The sequence below is a fragment of the Heptranchias perlo genome, chromosome 1 (genome assembly GCF_035084215.1).
Source record: "Heptranchias perlo isolate sHepPer1 chromosome 1, sHepPer1.hap1, whole genome shotgun sequence".
NCBI lineage: Eukaryota > Metazoa > Chordata > Chondrichthyes > Hexanchiformes > Hexanchidae > Heptranchias > Heptranchias perlo.
In genome coordinates, this window is record NC_090325.1 from 21,048,363 (window position 1) to 21,069,912 (window position 21,550).

The 21,550-nt window shown below is 45.3% G+C and overlaps 1 protein-coding gene across 4 annotated transcripts in view; it reads left to right on the forward strand.

Annotated features, from left to right (window-relative positions):
- Positions 1 to 21,550, forward strand: part of rnf24 (ring finger protein 24) — a 159,651-nt gene that overhangs the window by 66,814 nt on the left and 71,287 nt on the right. For 3 of the 4 annotated variants that reach the window (XM_067982010.1, XM_067981984.1, XM_067982000.1), the window contains exon 2: positions 5,956 to 6,105. In XM_067982010.1, the coding sequence (XP_067838111.1) occupies positions 5,963 to 6,105 (143 nt within the window). In that variant the 5' untranslated portion in view covers positions 5,956 to 5,962. Of the gene's footprint in view, positions 1 to 1,888; positions 1,967 to 5,955; positions 6,106 to 21,550 lie in introns of those variants that run through there. The other variant, XM_067981989.1, reaches the window with a different exon arrangement.

Here is a 21,550-nt window from a genome sequence, read left to right on the forward strand (position 1 = left end):
TTTTGGTTGGAGTCACTATTTGTACTTGGAACAACAAAAAAAACAGCATTTAGTTCAATAAGTCAGGTTTTTGTGGCCACAACACGGCGGGCAAATAAAAACTGCCGGCGGAGAGGTGTTAAAATCCTGGAACTCCCTTCCTAACAGCACTGTGGGAGAACCGTCACCACACGGACTGCAGCGGTTCAAGAAGGCGGCTCACCACCACCTTCTCGAGGGCAATTAGGGATGGGCAATAAATGCCGGCCTCGCCAGCGACGCCCACATCCCATGAACAAATAAAAAAAAAATCTGTGCAAACTATCTCAACATCCTCAGTGAGATGTTCTTGTCGGTTGACTCTGAGTGCAACAAGTCTAGACGAGGATAGGTTCAGGAACACGTGCTAGAAAATGCATTGCACTAGGATCACTCTCTGTGGTGTGAAGAGCAAGTGGCAGATCCCCTCACATACTAACAAAGCTTCCTCAATGGGCAGTGGCAAACACTGGGAGTTTCCGCGGTGGGGGGAGCCTCTCTCCATCGGTCGCTGTACCTTAGGCAGACAACCCGGATCGATGCGTAAACACGGTTTCTGCTGAAGTTACACCAGCTGATCGGGAGAATCCTATCCCCCTCCCCAAGGAAATTCTCAGCGATGGTGCTTAGTGTAAGGCAGTTACACCCTACAGCTAGTCCAGCCTGTCCATGCACTGAATGGTTTTTCCAATTGTGAAAAGATAAGAACAGGAGTAGGCCACTCAGCCCCTCGAGCCTGTTCTGCCATTCAATTAGATCATGGCTGATCTGTATCTTAACTCCATCTAACCGCCTTGGTTCCTAACCTTTAATACCCTTGCCTAACAAAAATCTATCAATCTCAGTTTTTAAATTTTCAGTTGACCCCAAGTCCCAACAGCTTTTTGGGGGGAAGAGAGTTCCAGATTTCCACTACCCTTTGTGTGAAGAACTGCTCCCTGACATCACCCCTGAATGGCCTAGCTCTAATTTTAAGGTTGTGCCTCCTTGTTCTGGACTCTCCCACCAGAGGAAATAGTTTCACTCTATCTACCCTATCAAATCCTTTAATCATCTTAAACACCCCACTACCAGGCAGCCAGCCCTGAAACCAGGCTGCCCAAACTGTAGGTCCACCTGTGCTGGCTCTGCACCGTACACAGGGTGGTGCCCATGTAGGGCAGTTTCTAGCTGGTGTAGAGTATCAGCAGTCTCCGTAACACCTATCACGAGTGATATCGGTTCTTGAAACCTGCCTTGTCCGGTCTTGCTGGGCTCTTAGCCTGGATCTAAGTGATTTTCCCAGTCCACAGTGCATCTAACAGAATTTGGCATACGGTCAGTCTCGGGGAGATGGTTGGTGGGTAGGGTTGCCAACCCCTCCAGGATTGTCCTGGAGTCTCTATGAATTCAAAATTAATCTCCTGAATGCTGCTGTGAGCAACTCGGGAAAAATCTGTTTTTTTCATTTTCTTTGAGCACTTTCGTTTAATAGTTATAAAACTATTGGAGATGGGAAGAAAAGGTTTTTTGACCGGGCGGGGCCGAGAGGTCATGTGATGAAGCCTCCAGGAATTTTTTTTTTCTTTTTTTTTATTCGTTCACGGGATGTGGGCGTCGCTGGCGAGGCCAGCATTTATTGCCCATCCCTAATTGCCCTCGAGTACCTGGCGGGAGGAATGAAAATCCTACACTAGTGCAGTAGTAGACGTTCTTCTGAGTTGGGAAAGTTGCCATGAAAACCCTGCACTCAAAGAGTTAAATGGCACTGACGTTCACACTTGGTGGTTAAGTTTGTTGCCTAAGAGGGCAGAGCCAGAGATGAATGTAATACGCAGAAATGTTTCTTGAACTTAATTCCGGTGTTTGCGTGGAGGAATTACAGTGAGGTGCCAGCCAGTAAGACAGATCACTGCGGTCACTAGATCGTGTCCCAGGCAATGAAATTACCTGCCCGAGATTTGCACAGGTGGGTGTGAAGTGGTGTGGATCGACAAGCGGGCTGAGGTGTAACTGCGGCAGCTGTTGTGTCCCTGGTTGTAACAAGAAGCTGTATGTATGTATGTATATTCAGTGCTGGTGAACCTAGAGGATTAACAGTGGCTGAAGTGAGCAGCTGAGTTGACTAGTCTACGGGGCTTTTGACAGTCATGAGTCCAGAAGCAAGAGATCTCTGTTATATGAGCAAACAAAAACAACTTGCATTTATATAGGGCCTTTAACATAGTAAAACGTCCTGAGGCGCTTCACAGGAGCAATTATCAAACAAAATTTCACACCAAGCCACATAAGGAGATAATTGGGACAGGTGACCTAAAGCTTGGTCAAAGAGGTAGGTTTTAAGGAGCATCTTAAAGGAGGAGAGAGAGGTAGAGAGGCAGAGAGGTTTAGGGAGGGAATTCCAGAGCTTAGGGCCCAGGCAGCTCAATGCACCACCGCCAAAACAGAAAGCATTGCTGAAAATGGGGGAGCAAAACTGCAAAATGTTCAATTAAAAGGTTTCCTTTGTATATATTCCACAGAATAACCCCGGTAACATTCGGAAATGAATGGGGTCGGGGATAATCATGGCTTTTATAAGAGTACTCTTGTTGATAAGAGTGCTATCAAAGGCAGATGCATGATTCTCTCACTGTCAACAGCATTCTTTATGGTAAAGACTAGAAACCAGCGCCATCAAAGATTTACATTTTAGTGGGTCTCGTGAATCGCTATCAGGTCTCCACTTACACGTGGCGCTGGATTGTGTGCTTCCATCCATCACTCCTGGGGCTCCAGCCTCTGACAGGCTTTGATTTGAAACGACGGTATGGAGGAAGATGAATAGGAAAGAGCATGGAGTTTGTGGATCTTTATTTGAATGCCACTAGCCCAGGATCCCAACAATGTACAACTTACAATGAAAAATTGTCTTATGGCTAATCACTTATTCTAGTATAAACTGTGATGGGAATATTATCCGCATGGTTACCTGATTAGCGGCATACACTAAAAGGTGTTAACTCAGGAATTTACATCTATGTACTCCATTTTTTAAAATATTCATTCTGGGGATATGGGCGTTGCTAGCAAGGCCAGCGTTTATTGCCCATCCCTAGTTGCCCATGAACCGCTGCAGTCTGTGTGGTGAAGGTACTCCCATGGTGCTATTAGGAAGGGAGTTCCAGGACTTTGACTCAGCAACGATGAAGGAACGGCGATATAGTTCCAAGTCAGGATGGTGTGTGGCTTGGACGGGAACCTGGAGGTGATGTTGTTCCCATACACCTGCTGCCCTTGTCCTTCTTGGTGGTGGAGGTCGCGGGTTTTGGAGATGCTACCGAAGAAGCCTTGGCGAGTTGCTGAAGTGCATCCTGTAGATGGTAGACACTGCAGCCACGGTGCGCTGGTGGTGGAGGGAGTGGATGTTTAAGGTGGGCTGCCGATCAAGTGGTTTCTCAGTGATTTCACTTTTGTTCAGGTTACAGGGACACTGTCTCTATTCAGAATTAGTTGGGAAGCATCTTTCTCATTGATTGCCACATGCTTGACATGATGGCGCAATTCACAGCATAGCATGTTGCTGAATCTTCAAATGTTGTGATGTCATTATAAAACGCTCCTCTCCCGCCCCGACCCCCCCTCACTCTTCCCCACCCCCCTCACTCCCCCGCCCCTTGCTCCCCCCATCCTCCAGCCTGTGAAAGGGGAACGTCCTCATGCAGTTTTTTAGGCAGGCTGAATCCCTGGAACGGCCTTCACCAAATAGAACGCTTCAAATTGGCCTTCAGGCTAAGTTTCACCACAACAGACGCTCGAGCTTGGCACAAATTTTACAAAAGATATTTGCAACTTTGTTCACTTCAGGGTCAATTTTTAGCATTTACCAGAGGCCAAACGATATAGCATGGATGCAGTTAAGGGGAAGCTAGCTAAGTACATGAGGGAGAAGGAATAGAAGGATAGGGTTAGATGAAGCAAGGTGGGAGGAGGCTCGTGTGGAGCATAAACACCGACATAGCCCTGTTGGGCCGAATTGGTCTGTTTCTGCACTGTAAATTCTATGTAAAATGATTGGGTACCAGGCGATTTAATTGATTGTGTGCCTGGTTTAACATGTTCTGTGTATTTTCTGGTATGTTTTGTTGTCTTGCATAAGATTGGCACCGGACCATTGCAAATGGAATTGGTGTTTCAAAAGTGACAATGACATCTGCGCTTTGAAAAGTGCAGGTTGGCCCGGATATATAATCCAGTGACGACCGACTCCCTGGTTTATAATCCACTGTTCATGTGGAATGTATTCTGTATAGATACCTCCAGCATTTTTTGGAAATTGCCCTAAATTTCTAGACCTCTGCGGCTTTTCCAGAGGCAGCCTCACTGTTAACGCGCTGCTAAATAATGCTTTTAATGTTTTCAGAGTATGGATTGTTGTGGTAAGTACCAATTAAAAAGTACATATCAAGCCTTGGTGCTTTAGTCTTAACACTTGCACTAATCAAATGCAAATGCCTTTTTTAAAAAATAAATTGTATACTATTACAAATTTTAATAAGAATTCGCAAAACTTCTCCAAAAGTGGTGAAATTTTTAGAGCAAGCGGCTCCCTGGTGGTATTTTGCTCCCATTAATAACCAAACAATGTTTAAACTGCAGTTAAAAAAGAGCCCAGACAGGAATGCATCCCACATAAACACTGGATTATAAACCAGGGATCAGTGGACACTGGATTATAAACCAGGGATCGATGGACACCAGATTGTAAACCAGGGATCGATGGACACCAGATTGTAAACCAGGGATCGATGGGTACTGGATTATAAATCGGGGGTAGTTGCTCACTGGATTATAAACCAGGGATCAATGGACATTGGATATATTGGGGGTCAGTGAGCATTGGATTATATTTTGGGGGTCAGTGGGCATTGTCCCTTCTTTAGTCACTGCTAACAAACTCCCCACCACTGGAGAAAACAAGAGGGAGAGGCCAGAAAGAAGAGAATATGAAAGAAACAAGGAGAAAGAAGCTAAATGGAGAAGTGTTGCAATGTGTTGTGTAATTGGAATAGTAAGATTCAGGTTCAAATTTGCAGTACTCTCCACAGTAATTTCCTGACCTCGGTTATGTCATACAGCCCTTGATAGCCAGAAGCGTCTGTGTAACAACCCCTGAGGGTGAAGCAATGTGTGTCTCTTTGCATTAATACATGAGGGAGTGTTTAGGTTGAGTCTGGCTAGACACAACTGTGAAGACGATGCTAGACTGTTGAGTATCCAGGACAAACCACACCAGGTAGAAGGGATTAAGTGAGACATTCAGGGTACAAGTAAAAGTGATATTAGGTCATGAATGGGTACTGAGCACAAGTTATACCAAGTACGAGTGCAAATGCAGCACTGCTGGGTGTGTACTTACAGTTAGCAACACCAGGTACTGGTGTAAATCTGGGTCCAGACAATGGACAGTACAGCCCACTAGCAATAGAGTGGGCAATCTAGAGTTGGCAACACTAGGCTGCCAGTAAAGCAGATAGTACTAGGAAATACTGTAAATGTGACACTAGATTATGAATGGCAAAACTGATACTGGTAAATGTGGCATGAGACTGGTGGTACCCAAGATATAAGCCATACCAAGCATAATGGATTGGTACTGGGGGCACAACATGCCAGGGACAGATATAAATGAAGTATTAGACAATGGAGGAGTGCCCAGGGTGAACAATATTTTGTACAAGTGTAAACACGGTTCTCGTGACTAGAACAGTGCGCTGCAGGCACAGCGACTCAATGAATTCCAGAGCTCTGTAGCAACCTGCACTTTGTACGCTGTGTGCAATCTTTGGGGGGACAACTGTTTAATTTTCTGTCTATTGTCAATCATTGAAACGACAGTGGGACACACCGCAGTGCTGGCAATGTTAGTGGTGGCAAATATTAACCACCGCCTCTCTCTCTCCCCTCCCCGTTTTGCAGGCTATCCATGAGCACTGATTTCCAGCAGTACAACTTCAGGATGCCAAACATAGGATTCCAGAACCTTCCACTCAATATCTACATTGTGGTTTTCGGGACAGCGATCTTCGTCTTCATCCTCAGCTTACTGTTCTGCTGTTACTTAATCAGGTAAGGGATGGCTTCGATTCTGGGATCTAACAGTCGAGCAAAATAGCGTCTTCTTTACAGCAACAACACAACTACTACAACAACTTGCATTTTTATAGCGCCTTTAATGTAGTAAAACGTTTCACAGGAGCGTTATCAGACACAATTTGACACCGAGCCACATAAGGAAATATTAGGACAGGTCACCCAAAGCTTGGTCAAAGAGGTAGGTTTTAAGGAGCGTCTTAAAGGAGGAGTGAGAGATCAGGAGAGGTGGAGAGGTTTACGGAGCGAATTCCAGAGCTTAGGCCTAGAGAGCTGAAGGCACGGCCACCAATGATGGGACGAAGGAAATCGGCGATGCACAAGAGGCCAGAATTAGAGGAATGTAGAGTTCGCGGAGGGTTGTAGGGCTGGAGGAGGTTACAGAGATAGGGAGGGGCGAGGCCATGGAGGGATTTGAACACAAGGATGAGAATTTTAAAATTGAGGCATTCCTGGACCGGGCGCCAGTATAGGTCAGCGAACATGGGAATGATGGGTGAACGGGACTTAGTGCGAGTTAGGATACGGGCAGCAGAGTATTGAATGAGCTGAAGTTTATGGAGGGTGGAAGATGGGAGGCCAGCCAGGAGAGCATTGGAATAATTGGAGCACCAGACAAAGCCCACAGCAAATCCCATCATTAATTCATTGCACTTTGTAAATTGGCAAATAATAGATAACATGATAAAGGGAGAAGCCCGATCAAGTTATATTACAGCCTTGAGAGAGAAAAAATTAACTTTTACCTTTCACAAAGGTCCAGTAATCTAAACATGAAGGTGGAGAGAATAGCTTATCAGCTAATTATGACTTAATTTGCATATGTAAGTGTGCGTTATAAAAATTGCCTTCTCTCACTTGAGCTCATCCAAAACTCTGCTGCCCATATCCCAACTCACACCAAGTCCCGTTCACCCATCACCCCTGTGCTCAGTGACCTACATTGGCTCCCGGTCCGGGAACACCTCGTTATTAAAATTCTCATCCTTGTTTTCAAATCCCTCCATGGCCTCACCACTCCCTATCTCTGTAAAGTCCTCCAGCCCTACAACCCTTCGAGATCTCTGCTCTCCTCCAATTCTTGCCTCTTTCGCATCACTGATTTTAATCGCTCCACCATTAGCGGCAGTGCCTTCAGCTGCCTAGGCCCTAAGCTCCGGAATTCCCTCCCTAAACCTCTCCACCTCTACCTCTCACTCCTCCTTTACGCCACTCCTTAAAACCTACCTCTTTGACCAAGCTTTTGGTCACTTGTCCTAATATGTCCTTATGTGGCTCGGTGTCAAATTTTGTTTGATAACGCTCTCAAAACTGGGGCATCCATGAGGCGCTGTGGGCCATCAGCAGCAGCAGAATTGTATTCCAGCACAATCTGTAACCTCATAGCCCGGCATATTCCTCACTCTACCATTACCAACAAGCCAGGGAATCAACCCTGGTTCAATGAGGAGTGTAGAAGAGCATGCCAGGAGCAGCACCAGGCATACCTAAAAATGAGGTGCCAACCTGGTGAAGCTACAACTCAGGACTACATGCATGCTAAACAGCGGAAGCAACATGCGAGAGACAGAGCTAAGCGATTCCACAACCAACGGATCAGATCAAAGTTCTGCAGTCCTGCCACATCCAGTCGTGAATGGTGGTGGACAATTAAACAACTAACGGGAGGAGGAGGCTCTGCAAACATCCCCATCCTCAATGATGGCAGAGTCCAGCACGTGAGTGCAAAAGACAAGGCTGAAGCGTTTGCAACCATCTTCAGCCAGAAGTGCCGAGTGGATAATCCATCCCTGCCTCCTCCAGATACCCCACCATCACAGAAGCCAGTCTTCAGCCAATTCGATTCACTCCCCGTGATATCAAGAAACGGCTGAGTGCACTGGATACAGCAAAGGCTATGGGCCCCGCCAATATCCCAACTGTAGTGCTGAAGACTTGTGTTCCAGAACCAGCCGCGCCTCTGGCCAAGCTGTTCCAGTACAGCTACAACACTGGCATCTACCCAACAATGCGGAAAATTGCCCAGGTACGTCCTGTCCAATTACCGCCCCATCAGTCTACTCTCAATCATCAGCAAAGTGATGGAAGGTGTCGTCGACAGTGCTATCAAGCGGCACTTACTCACCAATAACCTGTTCACCGATGCTCAGTTTGGGTTCCGCCAGGACCACTCGGCTCCAGACCTCATTAGAGCCTTGGTCCAAACATAGACAAAAGAGCTGAATTCCAGAGGTGAGGTGAGAGTGACTGCCCTTGACGACAAGGCAGCATTTGACCAAGTGTGGCACCAAGGAGCCCGAGTAAAATTGAAGTCAATGGGAATCAGGGGGAAAACTCTCCAGTGGCTGGAGTCATACCTAGCGCAAAGGAAGATGGTAGTGGTTGTTGGAGGCCAATCATCTCAGCCCCAGGACGTTGCTGCAGGAGTTCCTCAGGGCAGCGTCCTAGGCCCAACCATCTTCAGCTGCTTCATCAATGATCTTCCCTCCATCATAAAGTCAGAAATGGGGATGTTCGCTGATGATTGCATAGTGTTCAGTTCCATTCTCAACCCCTCAGATAATGAAGCAGTCCGTGCCCGCATGCAGCAAGACCTGGACAGCAGCAAGACCTGGACAACATCCAGGCTTGGGCTGATAAGTGGCAAGTAACATTGGCGCCAGACAAGTGCCAGTCAATAACCATCTCCAACAAGAGAGAGTCTAACCACCTCCCCTTGACATTCAATGGCATTACCATCATCGAATCTCCCACAATCAACATCCTGGAGGTCACCCTTGACCAGAAACTTAACTGGACCAGCCATATAAATAATGTGACTACAAGAGCAGGTCAGAGGCTGGGTATTCTGTGGTGAGTGACTCACCTCCTGACTCCCCAAATCCTTTCCACCATCTACAAGGCACAAGTCAGGAGTGTGATGGAATACTCTCCACTTGCCTGGATGAGTGCAGCTCCAACAACACTCAAGAAGCTCGACACCATCCAGGACAAAGCAGCCCGCTTGATTGGCACCCCATCCACCACCCTAAACATTCACTCCCTTCACCACCGGCACACTGTAACTGCAGTGTGTACCATCCACAGGATGCACTGCAGCAACTCGCCCCAAGGCTTCTTCGACAGCACCTCCCAAACCTGCAACCTCTACCACCTAAAAGGACAAGGGCAGCAGGCACATGGGAACACCACCACCTGCACGTTCCCCCCCAAGTCACACACCATCCCGACTTGGAAATACATCACTGTTCCTTCATCGTCGCTGGGTCAAAATCCTGGAACTCTCTTCCTAACAGCACTGTGGGAGAACCTTCACTGCAGCGGTTCAAGAAGGTGGCTCACCACCACCTTCTCGAGGGTAATTAGGGATGGGCAATAAATGCTGGCCTTGCCAGCGACGCCCACATCCCATGAACGAATAAAAAATATGAAGCTCCTTGGGACATTTTACTATGTTAAAGGCGCTATTATTGTTGTTGTAATTCCAAAACCAATAGTCCAGTCTTGACAATCTTTGGTGAGTGTAGTTTATGCTATTAGTGACTATGGATTCATTGTACTAGCATGATTCAATGGGACAGTTACCATTTGTTGAATCAGGACTTTAAAGAATTGCCTAGGTGGAGCACATAGAAGAAAATCAGATGGGGTGAATTGTCCACCCCTGTCAGAGCATGTCTGATTATCCGTTTATTAATTTAAATGAGGTTTTCCACGGCTCAGGTGTATCTGATTTTGTCCTCACCTGACATTTTATGATTTGTCCTCTGGATCTGGGTGACATTGGCTAAAGACACATTTATTGACCATCCCTGGTTGCACTGGTAAGGTGTTGGGCCACCTTCTTCAACCATTTTTGAATGGCTTGCTCGGCCACTTGAAAGGGGCCATATAGTGTGAGACTGGATTCACATCGGGATGACAGAGTCCCATCCATGAAAGGCATTAGTGAATGATTTGGGTTTTACAACAATTTAGTAGGTTTGATGATTTTTCCTGTTGCTAGCCCACAATTACCAGACTTACTGAACTCACTTTCACAATTTACCATGGAGACAGGATTTGAACTAGTGACCTCTGGATTGCTAGCCTAGTACCAATAACCTCTACACTGCTATACCCACACGCAAACAATTTCAGAGCAGTCACTTTTTCGCAATCAGGACCGGGCATTTGATCGATGGTTTCCCCCTTCCCCACTCTCCCCCAACCCAAGGGCGCTGAAGCAGTAGGCATTGATGTCATTTCTTACACGGTGAATACACTTCATTGGCTGTATTTTGGAATGTCCTGAGGTCGTGAAATACGAATCCAAGACCATGAAGGTAAAAGAGAACTACCTCCTGCTAAAGGGATATGATAGCATCGTGATGCAGTGACCTGGACTAATAATCCAGAGAGCATAATTTCAGATCTCACCATGGCAGTTTAAGAACTTGAATTTAGTTTTAAAAAAATCTGGAAATAAAAAGCTGGTATCAGTAAAAGTGACCATGAAGCTGTCAGATTGTCATAAAAACCCAACTGGTTCATTAATGTCTTCTCGGAAAGGCCTATATGTGACTCAAGTCCCACACAAACGTGGTTGTCTCTTAACCACCCTCTGAAGTGGCCCAGCAAGCCACTCCGTTTTATCAAAGCCTTCGAGAAGAAGGCCCACTACCACCTCCTCAAGGGCAACTAAGCATTGGCAATAAATGCCAGCCTTGTAGCGACACCCATGTCCCGAAAATGTAAAATATACCCAACACGACAGGAAGAGAAAAGCCACTTCCATTTCTATTTTTATGCTGAGTTTTACTTTTTTATTTGCACCATTTGAATTTCCCCTCATTTTTTTTTCATCAGGTGACCTGATAGAGTTCTTTAAGATTATGAAAGGGTTTGATAGTGTAGACATAGAGAAGATGTTTTCACTGTCGGGGCAGACCAGAACTAGGAGCCATTAATATAAGATAGTTACCAATAAATCTAATAGGGAATTGAGGAGAAACTTCTTTGCCCAGAGAGTGGGTGGAATGTGGAACTCGCTACCACAAGGAGTGGTTGAGGCGAATGGCATAGATGCATTTACGGGGAAGCTAGATAAACACATGGAGAAAGGAATAGAAGGATATGCTGATAGGGTCAGATGAATTAAGATGGGAGGAGGCTCATTTGGAGCATAAACACTGGCGCAGACCTGTTGGGCCGAATGGCCTGTTTCCGTGCTGTAAAATTCAATATAATTCAGTAAATGTGACATGCACTTCTTGTCTCCTGACACGATCTGATTTGACGCATGTTACTCGGAGGCCTTGATATAAATGACAGTCTCCGATTACATAGCTGATTTTAATGATCTGTTCGAGTCACAGTTTGAAAAACACTTTGCAGTTTGTCAGTGTCAATCAAAATAAATCCCTGCGCACTATCCTAACTATCTTGGCCTTGACAGCTTCTCTTGTGAATAAAGTCATCTGGAGAGGTGTTTTTTTGAGGTTTATGTGATACTGCTTCCTGTGCTCGATAAAAGTAAACAGCACCAGTCTGATTAAAGGTTTGTAATTATAAGCCTGTTATCAGGTGTGGTGCTGCTGCCGTTCCTTAATAAGTGGGATGGGGAACAGGAATGGTAGTGTAGTGGTTATGGTACTGGATTAGCAGCCCTTAAGCTTGTGAGTCCCAAACCCATATATAGCATGTGTGAGATTCAACATAGATGCATTTAAGGGAAGCTCAATAAGTATATGAGGGAGAAAGGAATAGAAGGATTTGCTGCTAGGGTTAGATAGAGGTGGCTTGTGTGGAGCTTAAAAACACTGGCATGGACAGTTGGTCTGTTCCTGTGCTGTAAATTCTATGTAATTCAGGAAATCTGATCGTAGCCAAATAAAAACAATCATGAAACCTGCCAGATTGTTGTGTAACCCAACTCATTCACTAACTTCCTCATGGGAAGGGAACCACCATTCCCGATGTGACTCCAGTGCCACACTTGTATGTAAAAGGTCACAGCTCATCAGATAGAGCATCTTGAACTATAGCTGAGAGCATCTTCTGTACCTTGAACTATGGCTGTGGTCACTCACAGGGTCGTGTAGCAACAGAGCTTTCAGAGCTACCCATTTCACCAACTTTTCCTTGCAGCCAATATAGCAATTTTTTGGGGAGGTGTGCGGAGATTGCCTGGAAACCTCCTAAAAGTTTACCTGAGTAAAACCAAAGAAAATGGGATCAACAGGCAGTTAATGCCGCTTAACGTAAGTTTGGCTCAGTGGTAGTACTTTCAAATCTCAAAAGACTATGTGTTCAAGCCCAGCTCCAGGACTTAAGCACTAAACTGGTACTTCAGTGCAGTACTGAGTGAGAGCTGCATTGTTGGAGGTACCGTTTTCGATGAAACGTTAAACTAAGGTCATATCACGCTTGTTCCAATGGTTCATAAAAGATCACATAGCACTATTCAAAGAAGAGCAGGGAGTTTTCCAGGTACCCTGGCCAACACTCCTCAGTCTGTCAACACCACCAGTACAGCTCCACTTGTCATTCATCTCATTTGCTAGTTGTGGGACCTTGCTGTGCACAAATTTGCTGCTGCATTTGCCTTCAAAACAAAAGTGACTACTTCAAAAGGATTTCATTAGTTATGAAATGCTTTGCAACATCCTGAGGATGTGATAAGGAATGCTATGAATGAATGTTCGTCCCTTAATTTTTTTTTTCTGGAGAGATAATAAATTGAAGGAGTTGGTAAGAACCCAGGTAGACGGTGTATTTATCAAATAGGGATGGATTCTTGGGTCTTTTCCTGTTTGTTAAAAATATTTATGTTTTATGAAAAGTAAATGAAATGATTTTGAAGTCTCCACCTGTTCACAATAACAGTACATGGTAATTCTTAAAGCAGTGAGTGAAGGGCTCCCCTCCCTCCCAATGTGTTAACTTTCCTGTCTGGATTACCACTAAGTTATGATTCTAACAATGTATTAAAGATAAAAGAAAGAAATAATTTGCATCTATATAGCACTTTTATAATCTCAGGATGTCCCAAAGCACTTTACAGCCAATAAAGTACCTTTGATGTGTAATCAGTGTTATAATGTAGAGAAACACAGCTGCCAATTTGCACACAGCAAGGCCCCACAAACAGCAATGAGGTAGTCCCTATTTTTAGTGATGTTGGTTGAGGGATAAATAGTAGCCAGGTCACCAGGAGAACTCCCCTGCTGTTCTTCTAATAGTGTCATGAAATCTTTAACATCCACCTCAGAGGACAGGCAGAGCCTTGATTTAACAACTCATCCAGAAGAAGGCACCTTCGACAGTGCAGCGCTCCCGAGGGGGAGAAGATTGGTGTTGGGGGGGTGGGGGGTACCCTAATTGAATTGACTAAGCAGGGATGGTTTTAAATTCATCCGATTGTTAAAATTGGATAGCCATGTGGTGAAGGATAGAATAGAGCCTGGACTTTAGTTCCTCAGGGCAGTGTCCTAGGCCCAACCATCTTCAGCTGCTTCATCAATGACCTTCCCTCCATCATAAGGTCAGAAATGGGGATGTTCGCTGATGATTGCAGTGTTCAGTTCCATTCGCAACACCTCAGATTAGACAAGTGTGTAACAAAGGCATAGTGGTCTTAATGGGGGACTTTAATCTTCACATAGATTGGGAAAAGCAGACCAGCAACTCTCAGAAAGGTAATGAATTTCTTGAGTGTGTCTGGGCTAGTTTTCCACAGCAGTATGTCCTAGAGGCAACAAGGGGGCAAGCCATACTAGATTTAGTAATGAGTAATGAACCAGATTTAGTTAACAGCTTAACTGTGCGTGAACATCTATCCAATAGTGATCATAACATGATCGAGTTCAATGTAGTGTTTGAAAGTGAATCAGCTGCTAAGATTCTAGACTTGGGTAAGGCCGACTTCAATGGGATGAAACAGAGACTGTCCACAGTAAACTGGGCAAATCTGTTAATGGGTAAAACAACTGATGATCAGTGGGAAATGTTTAAAGAAACATTTAACGTGATACAGAATCGGTTTATACTCCTGAGGGGCAAGAACTCTACTTGCCAAAAAAAACAGCCATGGACAACGAAAGAGGTAAGGGACAGTATAAGGCATAAGGAAAGGGCATACAAAAAGGCAAAAAATGGCACAGATCCTGGCGAATGGGAAAGATACAAAGATCAACAAAGGGTCACAAAACAGATAGTAAGAGCTACAAAAAGAGAGTATGAAAAGAAAGTTACAAGGGATATCAAAACCAATACGAAGTACTTTTATAGTTATATTAGGAAAAAGAGGGTGGTCAGGAGCAGTGTTGGCCCCTTAAAAACTGAAAGTGGGGATATTATCATTGACAATGGGGAAATGGCGAATATGTTGAACAATTACTTTGCATCAGCATTTACAGTAGAAAAAGAGGATAGCATGCCGGAAATCCCAAGAAAATTAATATTGAATCGGGGACAGGGACTCAATAAAATTAACATAAGTAAAGCAACAGTAATGAAGAAAATAATAGCACTAAAGAATGACAAATCCCCAGGACCAGATGGTTTCCATCCCAGGGTTTTAAAGGAAGTAGGTGAACACATTGCAGATGCCCTAACTATAATCTTTCAAAGTTCTCTAGATTCAGGAACTGTCCCTCTAGATTGGAAAATTGCACATGTCACTCCGCTTTTTAAGAAAGGAGAGAGAGGGAAACCAGGGAATTATAGACCAGTTAGCCTAACATCTATTGTGGGGAAAATGCTGGAGTCTATAATTAAGGATAGGGTGACTGAACACCTCGAGAATTTTCAGTTAATCAGAGAGAGCCAGCATGGATTTGTGAAAGGTAGGTTGTGCCTGACAAACCTGATTGAATTTTTTGAAGAGGTGACTAAAATAGTGGGCAGGGGAATGTCAATGGATGTTATTTATATGGACTTCCAGAAGGCATTTGATAAGGTCCCACGTAAGAGACTGTTAGCTAAGATAGAAGCCCATGGAATCGAGGGAAAAGTACGGACTTGGTTAGGAAGTTGGCTGAGTGAAAGGCGACAGAGAGTAGGGATAATGGGAAGGTACTCACATTGGCAGGATGTGACTAGTGGAGTCCCGCAGGGATCTGTCTTGGGGCCTCAATTATTCACAATATTTATTAACGACTTAGATGAAGGCATAGAAAGTCTCATATCTAAGTTTGCCGATGACACAAAGATTGGTGGTATTGTAAGCAGTGTAGATGAAAACATAAAATTACAAAGCGATATTGATAGATTAGGTGAATAGGCAAAACTGTGGCAAATGGAATTCAATGTAGACAAATGTGAGGTCATCCAATTTGGATCAAAAAGGGATAGAACAGGTTACTTTCTAAATGGTAAAAAGTTAAAAACAGTGGATGTCCAAAGGGACTTAGGGGTTCAGGTACATAGATCATTGAAGTGTCATGAACAGGTGCAGAAAATAATGAATAAAGCTAATGGAATGCTGGCCTTTATATCTAGAGGACGAGAGTACAGGGGGCAGAAGTTATGCTGCAGCTATACAAAACCCTGGTTAGACCGCACCTGGAGTATTGTGAGCAGTTCTGGGCACCGCACCTTCGGAAGGACATATTGGCCTTGGAGGGAGTGCAGCGTAGGTTTACTAGAATGATACCCGGACTTCAAGGGTTAAGTTATGAGGAGAGATTACACAAATTGGGGTTGTATTCTCTAGAGTTTGGAAGGTTAAGGGGTGATCTGATTGAAGTTTATAAGATATTAAGGGGAACGGATCGGGTTGATAGAGAGAAACTATTTCTGCTGGTTGGGGATTCTAGGAGTAGGGGGCACAGTCTAAAAATTAGAACCAGACCTTTCAGGAGCGAGAGTAGAAAACATTTCTACACACAAAGGGTGGTAGAAGTTTGGAACTCTCTTCCGCAAACGGCAATTGGTACTAGCTTAATTGCTAAATTTAAATGTGAGATAGATAGCTTTTTGGCAACCAAAGGTATTAAGGGATATGGGCCAAAGGCAGGTATATGGAGTTAGATCACAGATCAGCCATGATCTTATCAAATGGCGGAGCAGGCACGAGGGGCTGAATGGCCTACTCCTGTTCCTATGTTCCGATGTTTCCTATGTTTCCTCAGAGTTCCAGGATTTTGACCCAGTGACGATGAAGGAACAGCGATATATTTCCAAGTCGGGATGGTGTGTGACTTGGAGGGGAACGTGCAGGTGTGTTGTTCCCATGTACCTGCTGCTCTTGTCCTTCTAGGTGGTAGAGGTCGCGGGTTTGAGAGGTGCTGTCGAAGCAGCCTTGGCGAGTTGCTGCAGTGCATCCTGTGGATGGTACACACTGCAGCCACTCTGCACCGGTGGTGAAGGGAGTGAATGTTTAGGGTGGTGGATGGGGTGCCAATCAAGCAGGCTGCTTTGTCCTGGATGGTGTCGAGCTTCTTGAGTGTTGTTGGGGCTGCACTCATCCAGGCAAGTGGAGAGTATTCCATCACACTCCTGACTTGTGCCTTGTAGATGGTGGAAAGGCTTTGGGGAGTCAGGAGGTGAGTCACTCTCTGCAGAAAACCCAGCCACTGACCTGCTCTTGTAGCCACAGTATTTATATGGCTGGTCCAGTTAAGTTTCTGGTCAATGTTGACCCCTAGGATGTTGATGGTGGGGGATTCAGCGATGGTAATGCCATTGAATGTCAAGGGGAGGTGGTTAGACTCTCTCTTGTTGGAGATGGTCATTGCCCGGCCCTTGTCTGGCGCGAATGTTACTTGCCACTTATCAGCCCAAGCCTGGATATTGTCCAGGTCTTGCTGCATGCGGGCACGGACTGCTTCATTATCTGAGGGGTTGCGAATGGAACTGAACACTGTGCAATCATCAGCGAACATCCCCATTTCTGACCTTATGATGGAGGGAAGGTCATTGATGAAGCAACTGAAAATGTATGGACCTAGGACACTGGCCTGAGGAACTCCTGCAGCAATGTCCTGGGGCTGAGATGATTGGCCTCCAACAACCACTACCATCTTCCTTTGTGCTAGGTATGACTCCAGCCACTGGAGAGTTTTCTCCCTGATTCCCATTGACTTCAATTTTACTAGAGCTCCTTGGTGCCACACTCGGTCAAATGCTGCCTTTATGTCAAGGGCAGCCACTCTCACCTCTCTGGAATTCAGCTCTTTTGTCCAGGTTTGGACCAAGGCTGTAATGAGGTCTGGAGTCGAGTGGTCCTGGCGGAACCCAAACTGAGCATTGGTGAGCAGGTTATTGGTGAGTAAGTGCTGCTTGATAGTACTGTCGACGACACCTTCCATCACTTTGCTGATGATTGAGAGTAGATTGATGGGGCGGTAATTGGCAGGATTGGATTTGTCCTGCTATTTGTGGACAGGACATATCTGGGCAATTTTCCACAGTGTCGCGTAGATGCCAGTGTTGTAGCTGTACTGGAACAGCTTCGCTGGAGGCGCAGCCAGTTCTGGAGCACAAGTCTTCAGCACTACAGCTGGGATGTTGTCGGGGCCCATAGCCTTTTCTGTATCCAGTGCACTCAGCCGTTTCTTGATATCACGTGGAGTGAATCGAATTGGCTGAAGACTGGCTTCTGTGATGGTGGGGATATCGGGAGGAAGCCGAGATGGATTATCCACTTGGCACTTCTGGCTGAAGATGTTGCAAACGCTTCAGCCTTGTCTTTTGCACTCACGTGCTGGACTTTGCCATCATTGAGGATGGGGATGTTTACAGAGCCTCCTCCTCCCGTTAGTTGTTTAATTGTCCACCACCATTCACGACTGGATGTGTCAGGACTGCAGAGCTTTGATCTGATCCGTTGGTTGTGGAATCGCTTAGCTCTGTCTATAGCATGTTGCTTCCGCTGTTTAGCGTGCATGTAGTCCAGAGTTGTAGCTTCACCAGGTTGGCACCTAATTTTTTGGTACGCCTGGTGCTGCTCCTGGCATGCTCTTCTATACTCCTCATTGAACCAGGGTTGATCCCCTGGCTTGTTGGTAATGGTAGAGTGAGGAATATGCTGGGCCATGAGGTTGCAGACTGTGCTGGAATACAATTCTGCTGCTGCTGATGGCCCACAGCGCCTCATGGATGCCCAGTTTTGAGCTGCTAGATCTGTTCTCAATCTATCCCATTTAGTACAGTGGTAGTGCCACATAACGCGTTGGATGGTGTCCTCAGTGCGAAGACGGGACTTCCTAACAGCACTGTGGGAGAACCTTCACCACATGGACTGCAGCGGTTCAAGAAGGCGGCTCACCACCACCTTCTCAAGGGCAATTAGGGATGGGCAGTAAATGCTGGCCTCGCCAGTGACGCCCACATCCCATGAATGAATTTTAAAAAAGTTGTTTCCAAGATTTGATTCAGAGATTCCCCTTACACACACACCACACATATAAAAAGGATGCGAGAGTTCCTCCTCAGTTGACACACACCACCTGAATACAATTAACACTCATTGCTATAAATCATACAATTAACACCAATGATGATTCTGACCCTAATACACTGTAACTCGTATCAGGTTTAGTTTCCAAATGATGAATCATGGAGATTTCCTGTAACTACTGAAAACTATTTCTGGCAGTGACATCACAGAGGAGAGTAATCCAGTATTATGCTGCATTACCATTTCCTGATGCACAAAAATACTGGAATAATTCCCAGCGTCGGCACCAAACACACAAACAATAAACACTGTAAAGGAAGATTCTAATGTCTAAATATCACACACCACACCTCTAATAGTCAGTTCCCAGGACTTATTAATTTTTAATGGTTTTATCTACGTAGTAATCAGAAACTTGAAACTGAATATTTCCCTGATGATGAGGAGAGGCAATTGGTGGCTTTGTAGAGATCATCACCTTAGTTTTGATGCCAGCTTTGTCACCTGGAAGGTTTTGTGTTAATTAGGTTATGAGTCAGCATTGGGAGCAATCAGATTGCCCTCAGTATCTCCACACCCATTCTTCTCACTAACTCCTGTCCAACTAGGGAGGAATCAAACAACTGCCCACTCCTGATTGCTGCCAGTAACTCGTGCTGAATACTTTGTGTATGTGGGTATCAGGCGAGGGGACAGGATCAGACATCCTTGGAGCCAAATCTCATAACATTGAAGAGAGAAGGGCAGGGAAAATTAGACGGAGGGGAAAACAGATTTTTATCAGTTGTTGTTGTTTTCCTATCTTCGCTTGGAGAATAGTGTGAGATAGTGGAAGGATTCACAGTCTGATTAACAGCAGGCCACTGCCCCCGTGGCCCTCACAGTTTTCATACCAGCCGATTGGGAGGTTACTGCTATATGGCTGGAGGGTTTTATGGGCTCCCACAACCCGTACGATGAAGGAGTGACACCCACAACCACCAGGTGCTGGTTGTCAACCCAGATTTCAGAGCCGGAGCCACGGTCTCCACTCATTTCTGGAGCAAGGTTCAAACTCTCCAACCTTCTAAGAACATAAGAACATAAGAAATAGGAGCAGGAGTGGGCCATCCGGCCCCTCGAGCCCACTCCGCCATTCTACAAGATCATGACTGATCTTCTACCTCAGCGCCATTTTCCTGCACCATCCCCATATCCCTTGATGTCATTAATATCTAGAAATCTATCGATCTCTGTTTTGAATGTACTCAATGACTAAGCCTCCACAGCCCTCTGGGGTAGAGAATTCCAAAGATTCACCACCCTCTGAGTGAAGAAATTTCTCCTCATCTCAGTCCTAAATGGACCTACCCCTTATTCTGAGACTTCCGACTCAGTGGCGGGAATACTATTACTAAGCCAAAGAGTGGCTCTATTTTTACCAGTGAATAAACAGAAGTTTGTTTTCTCTGTGTCAATGGCCATCCTGCACTTTGACTGGGGAGGGGGGGAGGGGGAAATGTAGTCGGAGTTGCAGCCAGCAAAATGTTGGTCCGATCAGGTGACTGTCGGCTGCTGGTGAACCACAGTTCTTAGTGGCTGCTCTCGGTTAATGGAAAACCTCCTCTTCCAAAGGTGTTTTTCCAGTGTAGGTGAATAGATTAAAGGGAATAATTAATTTCCACCATGCAGATACTGGCCAAGTGCTCTGTACATTAAAGGGGCACTGTGGTTAATTGTCTTGGAGGGCTGAGTTTTTTGGAAGCACTGGTTCCTGGAACAGCCTGGTCGGACAATTCTTTCTCCGAGTCACCATATGCCAACAGTAACAGTCGGCACGCACATCCTGCAATTTTGTAAAATAACAGTTCTAAGATACAATTTTTTTAAGCAGTAGACACAACTGGTGAGGCATCACATCACTGCCCATGCTATTGTCTTATTTTATTCATTCTCGGGATGTGGGCGTCGCTGGCAAGGCCGTCATTTATTGCCCATCCCTAGTTTCCCTGGAGAAGCGGTGGTGGGTCTTCTTCTTGAACCGCTGTAGTCCATGTGGTGAAGATGCTCCCACAGTGCTGTAAGGTAGGGAGTTCCAGGATTTTGACCCAATGACGATGAAGGACCAGCGATATATTTCCAAGTCGGGATGGTGTGTGACATGGAGAGGAACTCGGAGGTGATTGTGTTCCTATGCACCTGCTGCCCTTGTCCTTCTAGCTGGCGGAGGTTGCGGGTTTGGTAGGTGCTGTCAGAGAAGCTTTGCGCAATTGTTGTTACACACCTGGAAGAATATGTAGGTAATTTTGAAGCACAGCAATGTACCTTCAAATAGAACTGGTGTTTGAGCTACCTGATGGCTCTGAGGATAAAAGCACAGACCAGTGTGGAAGAAAGTCATAAAGACCAGGAAGGGCCTCCAGTCCATGTTGGGTGAACTGAACTCAGCCGGAGCAGCAATAGGAGCGCTACTGAACTAGAAGGTGACAAATTAGCAGAGTCTGCTGGTCCTGATTGCTCTTCTAGGACCCCTGGTGAAAAGCAATGTTCGGTTAGGACAGGATCAGACTTCAATATCGTGCCTCTTCCCACACACCCCCATTGTAAAATAGTCTTCCGACAGTCATGTTAAAAAGTAACAGCGCTGAAAAATACTTTCCATTTTGTCGTTTTACCTTATGTATTGTTTTTAATTGTCATTTGGTGCTTGTCGTTGCTGCATAGTGTTTATGGTGATATTTTACATTTAGAATAATTAGTTACCAAGAGTGGAAAAGAATTGTGTTTTCTTATTTCCGATCCATGACATGACCAGGGTATGAAGTATGATGAGTCCAATCTGTGAAACTTAGCAAACACAATCCTTAAATTCAATGGTGCTGTGGATAGAAGAACTGAGAGAAGGGAGCCAGTCTAGGAAGGTCAATTATAACCTTATCTTTTTTTTCTTCGTTCGTGGGATGTGGGCGTCACTAGCGAGGCCAGCATTTATTGGCCATCCCTAATAATCTGAACCCTCTCAACCTTGGGACTCACTCCAGGTACTTTTTTGTCTTA